At 28.3% G+C, this 11418-nt stretch overlaps 1 protein-coding gene and 1 pseudogene across 1 annotated transcript; both read right to left on the bottom strand.

Annotated features, from left to right (window-relative positions):
- Positions 1 to 1270: 1270 nt before the first annotated feature.
- LOC129905068 (uncharacterized) lies at positions 1271 to 2803 on the bottom strand. The gene is made up of 3 exons (XM_055980443.1): positions 2449 to 2803; positions 1682 to 1705; positions 1271 to 1564 (listed from the first exon to the last, which is right to left on the bottom strand). Exons 1-3 carry the CDS (start codon positions 2797 to 2799, stop codon positions 1271 to 1273), a joined length of 669 nt encoding a protein of 222 aa, XP_055836418.1. The 5' UTR covers positions 2800 to 2803.
- A 355-nt stretch (positions 2804 to 3158) lies between these two features.
- Positions 3159 to 4664, bottom strand: LOC129905067 (uncharacterized; annotated as a pseudogene).
- Between the last annotated feature and the right edge of the window lie 6754 nt (positions 4665 to 11418).

The raw sequence follows: 11418 nt of genomic DNA, 5'->3' as shown, positions 1-11418 counted from the left end.
AGCAACCCTTCCCTAGAGATCCAAAAGATAGCAGCAATGCTACCAACATACCTGTAAGACAGTTGTTTCTTTGATAACAACGAACGTACTGATTGGTCGTCTCTTGATTCATACAAGGACAAATCAACCGGTAACATGATTGAACCACACCACCCATTTGCAGTTGAGTATGTTGAAGGAATTGCACAACAGGGAAGTGACAGTTTGTGAGTATTAACATCGGCTATGTATACCTAAATCATTCATATGTCAATTTTACTTTTTTGAAACTTGTGTATTTCTTTCTTTGCAGGGATTGTGGAGTTTTCCTGGCCATTTTTGCTGAATATCTTAGTGATGGAATTTCTATTCCAAATATCGGACTAAATGCTGAATTCTTCCATTCAAGATATGTCGCACTCTTATGGAGATATGGTTGTCAGAAGGCCATGGATGGTTATGTTAGTGATAACGACGATTCAAAAAAACCTAGGAGAGACATCTCTCCAAGCCAAGGAGAACTGATTGATGTCCAATAGTTTTTTTTATAGTAAACATTTTAGGTGATTCTGATTCTTTTAATGTATCTGATATATAAACTGTAATGTATCAGATTTAATATGTTTTAATATTTCCATATATCAGATTTACAATGTTTTTCTCTGGTGTCAAAATCGAATATAAAATCAAAGTTTATGTTTTATATTCTATTGTATCAAACTTGTATCTAGTATAATATTCATAAGTGTCACATTTTGTGAATTCTGATACATGTATCAAGTTTTATTTATTATGATACATCATGCATATGTATCAGATTCTTATTTCTCAACATTTAATGATTCCGATACATTATTTTTTTGTATAAGAATTCTATGTCTCAAGATTTAACGTATATGATACATCTTGCTTATGTATCAGATTCGCATTTATCAAGATTTACTGCATATGATAATCTACAATCTATATCAAATAAGATTTTATGTATCACCCACAACTCTTGTGTAATTATGGTTGTCGAAAAGACAAGAATGTTTATGTTTGGAAAAATAACGATCCAAAAAATAAACCATGTGAGATTTCATTAATCCAAGTCAAGGCGAACCGATAGACGTCCTGTATTTTATTTTTAAAAAATTTGTAGCAATAAAATGTTATAATCTTGATACATATCAACTGAAAAAAGATTTTTATATTTATGTCGCGTGTCAAACTCAAATATAAAATATAAAAATAGATGTTATTATATGATTCAAATAGAATGTATACCGAGATACCACAAACATCATATCTATTTAGGAATAAAATTACAAGTCTTTCTGTTGTGGCCTTCGTGGCCACAACGTCCACAAGAATTTGTGCTACTTGTTATCTTCTCATTAGCAAACTTTTTTCTCCCTTTCTTTGGTCTTCCTGGCATCCTTTTGTATATTGGCGGCAAGACAAATTCTTCCAAAATTTCCTTCGGAGCAGTCCAGTCTTTCTTATTTGGCATTGGAACCATTGGTAATTCATAAGTATTTGCCAACGCCTCTGGTTTGTAGTAATCAGAATAGTATGGGTGCAGGTCAGTAATATTCTTGCTCTTCAACATTGCAATTGCATATGGACATGGTATCTCGTCTAGTTGAAATCTACCACAAGTGCATGTTTTTCTCTCTAGACACACAATGTATCTTATACCTAATTCATAAACATAATAAAGATATTCTGATGAAGCAACAACCTGCAGGAATTATATTTCAAATATATGTATCAGTACTGCTTCCTCACATACACAACTATGTATCAGAACTGATGTAAAAGGGTAATAATTATCACATTATATACATAACAGATGAATCAACAGCCAGCAAGAAATAAATTTCACATATATGTATCAGAAAGTATGTATCAATTATAGAAATGATGTATCAGGACTGATGTATCAGTATGTATTTTAAACATGTTATGTTTATATGTGTCAGTACTTATGTATCAACTACACAATTGATGTATCCGAATTGATATATTAGTGTATAATGAGCACAAGCTATACCTGAATGACGAAGCAACAAACTGATATACATAAACTTCACATATATCTATTAGTACTTATGTATCATCTACACAACTAATGTATCTACACTGATGTATCAGTATATATTTAGAACATGTTATGTATAACTGATTAATCATCAGCCTGAAGGAAAATAATCTTTACATATATGTATCAGAACTTATGTATCAAATGTAGAACTTATGTATCATAATTGAAGTTTCATTATTTAATTAGCACATGTTATACATAATTGATGAATCATCAGCCACCAAGAAATAAATTTCACATATATGTATCAGAAAGTATGTATCAATTACAGAAATGATGTATCAGAACTGATGTATCAATATATATGTATCAGAAAGTATGTATCATGTACCAGAATTGATGTATCAGTATATATGTATCAGAAAGTATGTATCGTGTACCTTCATTCGCGAACACTTGATCGTGTTTGAAACTAGGATATTTTCAAATTTTCTACCCAAAGTATATTTTGTATAAGATGCTATTTCCCTATTTTTGCAGTTCCAAGAACCAAATAACATTCTCGTTTGCTCCAAAAAGTCAATTATAGGCAGCTCTCGTGCTTCAACAAGACATCCATTGATACATTCTGCGATGTTAGAAGTCATCATTCTACCCCTGTTGACAGTGGCATGAACTCTTGACCACTTTTCGTATCCTGCATTTTTTAAATATTGTGCCACCCGTTGATCGATTCTTTCAACTTTGGCCATTAATTTATCGACTTCATCTTTTCGGTATGCCTTGGCCATTGAATAGAAGATGTCACTTAGTACAACTTTGCTCCTTCTATATTTAGTACACACATTTTTCCATATATGTCATATGCATGCAAAATGAGAAACATTGGGAAATACCATGCTTACACTCTTGATTATGCTTTTGTTCCTATTTGATACAACACACATATTGTCCCTCTCACCAAATGCATTCTTAAAATTTTGAAAAATCCACGTCCATGATGAATTATTTTTCGTATCAACAATACCATACGCCAACGGCAATATGCAACCTAATAAATCAATAATAGCGATACAATAGTTATTAGAATTCATCAGAATCACAACAAATGTGAAAAATGAGATGACACGCTGTTATTCAATAAGAAACATTATAAGAAAGTAATACCTGCCTCATCAAGTGTGCTAGCTGATACAAACGTCCCTTTATAAGGTCCATCAAGATGTGCACCGTCAACAACAACTACTGGTCGACAAAATTGAAACCCCCTCATCAAGGGCCTTAACGCTATGAACAAATACATGAACTCATCAGTTGATGACTTGTGCATACTTATGTACGAATTTGGATATACGGTTTTTAGAATATGTATGTATACAGGCAACTGTCTATATCTATTAGCAGGTTTTCCCCTTAACATCTCCAAAGCATGCTCTTTTGAACGCCATGCCTGTTGATAGGTAATATCAATTCCATACGCTGATTTAATATCCTCTCGTATATTATTAGGGGTGACAATTCTCTTATGATTAACCAATTTAGGTGTTGTGAATGCACTAACAAAAGCCTTTGTAGCATAAACTTTGTTGAAAATCCTATCTCTCAATGCACGTGAATGTTCACTATTGAAATATCTAACTTTGAATATATCGAATTTTTTCCAACATGAAGCTTTCATTCTCCAACAACAGCCGTCTGAAAGGCATACTAACACATAACTGCATTTGTATAAAAAAATTGACATGTATCATACCAATATTTTTTCATATATAATATCAACAAATAAAGTGACATATTGATAGGAAGTCTGTCAACCCATGTACTTGAAACATGCTTCTTTGTATGCATTATTAAAAAAACATCTGATACATAGAGTCATATGAATCTGATACATACTGACAACATTATTATCATTTTTTAACTGAGTTACAAAAATGGAGTTTTGATGTATCATGACAGGAAAAATTATTTTATTTTAAGAATATATCAGATACACACATTCATATGTATCTGATACATACTGTTGGATAATATCCAACATCAAAATTTCCAACTGCAAAATATGCGCATACATTTTACTATCGGATCTTTTAACCTTGAAATTAAATTCATTATTGATTTTGTATTTGGCCATTACATCAACTAGAGTTGCTTTATCCTTATAGAATTGATTCTCCTTCACTTCCGCACCATTTGTATCATCTATGTAGTTCATCAACTCCAATTCTGCTATATAATAATTTGCAACATTACCAGATTCTTCTAAATCAAAAATGTGGGACTCATTCGCATTTGATTCGGCATAAACGATTGCTCTAGATGTACTGTCGAATAATTTTATCTCACATCTTTTTATATCAAAGCTTGGTATGCACAGGGGATAATTCACGAAACCAGGCTCTTTCTTCTTCAACTCTATGTAAAGATTAACACCCATATCATTATGAATATATATTGGCGACGAGTTACCTTCAACTATGTATCAAATTTCAATTTTTTTCTCTGGTCCATCCACACTCAATTCAGCAGCGATTGCTGCTTTTAGATTTGAGTAAGATACATTGTCACCGACAACGATTCCATCACTTTTGTATTGTTCATAAGTAATATCGAATTGCCAAACTCTAGAATGTCTCGGAAGTATCGGGATATTCATATTGATTAATTGATGAAACGCGAAGTTTGCTTTGAATTGATGCTCTGTTGTTTTCCTTGGAGTCGATGCTCTGACTTTTGGCTTCAAAATTCATGTACATAACTGTCGCCTTCTTTAATAGATCAGTAATTGATATAAAGAGCCAATCTTTTATCCATAAATAGCTGATGTGCATTAACTATTCTATAGCTAAAGTTATGTATCAGATACATAACTTATGTTTCAGCAAAAGTGAAAAAATAATTGAAATCAACTTCAGTATGAATTGATGCTCTATTTTTTCCATTCGAGACGACGCTCTGTTTTTTGGCTTGAATCTTCATGGACATAACAATTGATTTTTTTAACAATTGATGTATCAGATACATAACTTATGTATCACCAAAACTGAAAAAAAATTGAAATCGAAGCTGGTTTTAATTTATGCTTTGTTTTTTTTGCTTGAATCTTCAACTACACAACTGTTATTTTTTTAACCAAATTAATCCCATTAATTAGTTCAGTAATTGATTTAAAGAACCAATCATTCCTTATATAAAGATACTATTCATAAATAGATGATCTTCATTAATTACTCATTAGATAATTGATGTATCAGATACAAAACTAATGTATCAGAAAAGTTGAAAAAAGGGGATATCGGATAATTTTGATACAATGAGGGATGTATAGTAATTAGACTTTTCCATTATGGGATTTAGGTAAAGTTTACAAATATTTATTCGTGCTTTAATATTATTTTTAGACTATGGTAATAATATTAAAATCAATATGAATAAGTATAACGATGCCATGTAATAAATGCAAATTAACGAATAGTGCTAAATAAAAAATAGTTATAATTGAAACTAAATAAAATAAACTGATAAAAATTATAATCTAAGGATAATTACTAATTATAAATAAAATTGATTTAAAACTGTAAAAAATGCACTTTTGAACTATTTAACAAATAAAATACGTAAAAGTATGGACTTTGAAAATATCAGGTCAACATTTGGTGTCAACAGTTATTTGTTTATAATTCACTAGCTGGAATAGCCACGTGATTCTATCAGTACACCGTTGTTTTGTGTACTAATACTCCACTTGCTCTTTATTTGTTGAGTATAGGACACCTTAAGGTGGTTATTGAGAGACCTCGAATAGAAAGTTGCTGATTTTAGAGTTCAAGAGTGAGCCAATTCTTTCAAACTCCCATGAATTCTTCTCATTCTTGGTCCATCCTTTCAAGACTTAGACTTTTCAGACGTTGTTTATTTTTATTATTTTTCAGGATTGCATCCCTTTTTCTTTAGACTTGTTGTTAGTAAGAGGTTTGGTACAATAACTTTTAGACTCTAGGGGTTAATTTCCGCATGTCATGTTTGGTTGGATAAATTTTCTGAGTTTATGGAAACTCAACACTTACTTCATCATTTAAATCTGCTTTCGTATCTTTAAATATTTTTGTCCCTAGAAATTTGTTAAGTTTTGGGTGCAGCAGTGGTTCTCTTATCAGAGAATTAGAATGGGTGTCAATCACAGCGTGTCAGGATCATGACAATGCTTTTACAAGATTGTTTTTTTTTTTGAATTTGACCAATTTCAATGAGGCAAAATTAATTGGAGAAGTCACGAGACAAAGTTATGAGTGAGTTGACATATTTTTTGTGCAAATCAAAAAAGGATTGAAAAAAAAAAATTGCTTACCAAGACGGAATAGAAAATTGATGCACATGAAAAAAATATTGATGAAAAATTTATATCGAGGAATAATCGATCCTATTAATTTCTCTACTATCCAATCAAATATTTTATTTAGTGTATTTAAATGTGGCAAATTTCAGTCAATTCAAAAGTAATTATAATTAACACCAATAAAATAACTTATTTGTTATCTCATCAAAATTTAAGATCGTGATCTTCGGTAATCTCACACTTATAAATTTGAGCTAATTGATTTTCGAATGTTGACTTTGCAAATAATAAACTGATCGCAAATGTATTAATGAAACTTATCAAATACTCGAGAATTCTTTTATCTTTTGACATAGTAAAAAATAAAACTACATAACTTTTTCCATTGCTAAAAATAAGTAATTGTTTTTTGAAATCTGTGGAACTCAATTACTATTGATGAAACGTCAATTACTTAGTTGTGATTTATTTTGTGATTGTGTATCTATTCTTTGTGACAAAGTTAGTGTATTTTAAAAAAAATAATATATTGCGCACTACTCTAGGTCTAAGCATATTAATATTAGACATTATCTGTTATAGATTATATTAAAAATGGTGATTGTACTTTAAAATATAATGATTCTAAAATCAATTAACTGATATTTTTGCTATATTTTTTTGTTACCTTCGATATTATACAAATGTTATCGTGTTTGTCAAATGATTCGTGTTGAGTTTACTTAACTAATACTTATTAAATATTATATTTCTTTATTAGTGGGAAAAATTTATTTTGATTTCTTCTATGTCTATGGTAACTCTTCTTTCTATCAAGAATATCAATTAAATTTCGTCTTTTCTTCTCTCCTCATATTTTCATCTCTCTTATACTTCTTTAAATTTTACTCTTCACATCTATTTTCTTCACAGTTTTTCTTTTCTTTTCTATTTTGTATTTTTTCGTCTCCCGAAATTGTAACGGGAAAAATTTCTATTTAAAATTTCTGTTGGATAAGCAAAAAACTTAAATTTTTTATCTCAATTCTTTAATAAATATCTCTAATTTCTCTATGGATAATTTTATAATTCTCTAAAATTGAATAAGAAATTTTTGCCTCTTGATTATATCACCAAAAAAATTCAAAATCGAACTTTTAATGAATTTTTGAAGACATGCAATGTTAGTGTGAACATTTTAACATTTTATTAAATTGAAATTTTAGCAATTGTCCATTGAATGACATTTAATGTCATCTTTATTATTCTTTCTTTAGTGCATAAAAATGTCTTTCATTATCATCTTTATTTAGTGCAAGACTAAATCATTCCATTATGTATTTTTAATTTAATTATCACTAATAAGTGGTGCACTAAATCATATTATTATGTAATTTTAATCTAATTATCACTAATAAGTGGTGCACTAAATCATAATGGTGCACTAAATCATAATGGTACACTAAATGATGATAATGATGGCATTCTATTATTTTTTTCATCTTTGTATGATTTTCTCTCCTATAAATAGAGAGGTCTTCTTTGTTTTGAATATAAGATAAGAGAAGAAAAAATTAAGAGAGTTAAGTTTATATAAAAAAGAGAGTTCTTATTAGTTGAAGGGAGGTATTCTTTGTGAAGAGTTTTAAACTCAACTCTTGTCCAGAGTTTGTTGAGTTACATTTTTGTGATAAGGTTGTTGTATCCTGGAAGGGACAAGTCAAGAGGACTACTGCTGGACCAGTGAAATGATTTACTGCAGTGGGCTTGAATCTCCTTAAAGAAAGCGAGATATCCGCGCCTCAGCCAAGAAGTGAAGTTAATTTCTTCATTTTATTTTTCAATTGTAATTTGTAATCTTGTAATTTCACCAACATGCAAATTATTCTATAGCTCTACAGAAAAGATAATATTTTCTGCTTTCAAAACTAGATCCATGCTCCTGAATGAGTTATCAATCTTGAATAAATAAAAGAATATCATTCTTATGTAAGTATGTGTTTTAATTTTCAGAAATTGTAAAAAAAAATTGCCTTATAAATTAAAATATTCGAGAAATTTGTCAAGATATTTTGTGAATATATTTGTGTCGTCTTTAACATCAGTAGTGAATCGAAGATTTTAATTTTGAGAAATCAAATTGTGCGCAGTCATTATCTCATTGAAAAAGTTATAGCGTTTTTTTTCAATGAAAATTGATCTGATGACTATGAAGCTTTTTTTGAGAAAACAAAATGTGTAGTGGCTGAAAAATGATCAAACCCATTATAGTTTAATCATTCTATATTTGTTTTGAAAATAAAATCTTAGCTCACATTGTTGTATTTATATTACTTTCTCAATTTTATTTTATTTTTTCAAATAAAAATATTTCTCTTATGTAACGTTATTAAGAAACACAGAATAACTGAGAAAATAAATATTGGACTATATGACTGAAAGTGTAAAAGTTTATGTGAATTTATTGACATTTTTTGTGCTATATTAATATCTCAAATCTTAAAAGTCTCAGAAATGAATTTTTGTGATTACTAAATAATTCTTTTTCAATTTATTACTGATTAAATTATATTTGTGAATGAAGTATGAAATAAGAAACCTTCATTCAAAATAAATGTATAACATGATATTGAGAAAATAAAATTCTAATGTTTCAATTATAGATTGAATGAAATTGATAAGGAGATCAAACAAATCTTGACTGCAGTGGTAGATGGACTGCAACAAGTGAAATAATTTCTGATTTTTATAACCTCTTTTTAAAAAAAAATCAGCACAAATATAGAGAAAATAGTCATCAATTAATCATTCGCAATATGAAGAAATCAGATCAATGAATCATGTGTGATTGTTACATTGTTATGACTGTTATGTTGTTGTCTTATTCAATAATTGTATGATAAAATTATTTATGATATCGTCTCTCTAACATGTGATACTTTATGAAGTATTGAATATCTAATGTACTTGAAGTAACTTATATAGTTTGCACACATTTATTGATGTGGCTTATATTATGAACATTGCTTCAGAAGAATTGATTATTATATTTTAAACACTAATTTTGCTTTCAGCACGTGTAAATTTTGGTTATTACCATTCAAGACAAATAAATGCATAATTAAATATTATTGTTTAACTGTTGTGTCGATAACTCACAAAATGCATTTTTCAGTTAAAATCAGGACAATTTCATATATATACAACAAAATAATTAATTTATAATAAATATAACCATATTATTTTTTGCATAAAAAATAACCAAAAAATGTGAGGTTTAGCCATGCGAGACTCGTGGCAAAATGGGAGAAAAAACGTGGGTGAAGCTGCATTTTTTGTAGTGGTACACTACTATATACAACACTTCTCAAAGTATTTTTTACATTAAAAAAAATAGCGTGATGGAGCAAATTTCTATATCTTCAATACATGTGACCAAAAAAGATTCAACAAAAATAATTATTGTACATGTAATATATCGATATTGTATACATTATATGTGTGTATATATATATATGATGTATATCTACGTATTAAAATATTTATATATCCACATATTAAAATATTTATATATCCTTATGCATTGTTTATACAATAGATATACATTATATAAATTAATTATATAATGTATTAATATTGTATAGTTGTGTATAAACATGTATATATACGATACATAAGTATGTATCAATATTGTACAATAATATATGATTGCTTCTATATAATGTAATAAAAAAAGCCTTTGTATATTCTGACTATACATTATAACTTGTCAAAAGTCATAGAAAGTATACATTGACTATACAATATAGCGTATCTATACATGAGCTATATACTAACTATGCATTGTGATACAATAAAAAAATATAGCTTAACTATATATGATGTATACATTGAATATATATATGAAGTATACACTGACGAATTCAATCTCGATCAACTCAAAATCACCTATAAATAGTTCCAAAATTTAGATATGAAATCCTCTCGATGTTTTGAAACTTTTGACACATAATTCGCTCGAAATTATTTACGTTTTCGGTACGGTGATTTTTTTTAAAAAAAAAACGAAGAAGACGAAATCGAAGAAGAAGAAGAAAAAGAAACAACCATTAATGGTGAAAAAAAAAAAGCAGAGCAACCATCGACGGTGAAATTGAAAGGAGGAAGAACAATATTTGATTAATTTTGTTAATTTTGAAAATTAGGCCAATTTTTGTGTAAAGCGTGCATAATTTTTCCATAAAAAATTTAGACAAACATTGAATATCTAATAAATTTGAGGTGACTTAAGTAGTCTATACACATTTATAATGAAATTTTTATTATTTATATTGCTTCAGAATAATTGATTAGTGTTTTTCAGCACGTGCTAATTTTAGCCATTATATTCAAAACACATGAATGTACAATATTTAATTGTTATTTAACTGATGGGTTGACAAATAATAAAATGCATTCCTTTGCATCCAAAAAAATAAGAAAGATGTAGGATATCTAATGAACTTAAGATATACACGTTAATTAATGGAGGTTATATTATAAACATTGCTCCAAAATAATTGGTTATGGATATTTTCGGTACATGCTAATTTTGATCATTATAATTTAAGACACATAAATGTACAATAATTAATTGTTATTTAATTGATGTGTCACAAAATGCATTTCTTTTCAGAAATTTAAAAAGATATTGAATATATAATAAGTTTGAAATGACTTAGATAGTCTATAAACATTATTGATGCATGTTATATGATGAATATTGCTTCATAATAATCGACTATTGATATTTTTAGCATGTTAATTCTTTGCATCAATAAATTTAAATAGAATTAAATATGAATATTAATTAATTTTTCTTTCCTCCAAAAATGCACTAATTAAGATAGTCAAGAAAAAAGTCAATTCGTTTTGAAACATCTTTAAAAAGTTGCTCCACATCCTTTTAAAACAAAATTTGCCTAAAAATTTTCAAATATAAAATTAATAATTTTTTAAGTAAATAAAATCAAATGATTCTAATGATAAAAATAAAGTATTTGATACTTATAATAATGAAGATAAAATAAAAACAAAAAGAAGGCAAAGGCCAAAG

This window comes from Solanum dulcamara, chromosome 10 (genome assembly GCF_947179165.1).
Source record: "Solanum dulcamara chromosome 10, daSolDulc1.2, whole genome shotgun sequence".
In the NCBI taxonomy this organism is placed as follows: Eukaryota; Viridiplantae; Streptophyta; class Magnoliopsida; order Solanales; family Solanaceae; genus Solanum; species Solanum dulcamara.
Note: the sequence above shows the minus strand (reverse complement) of the source record. Positions and strands in the feature narration are given on the sequence as shown.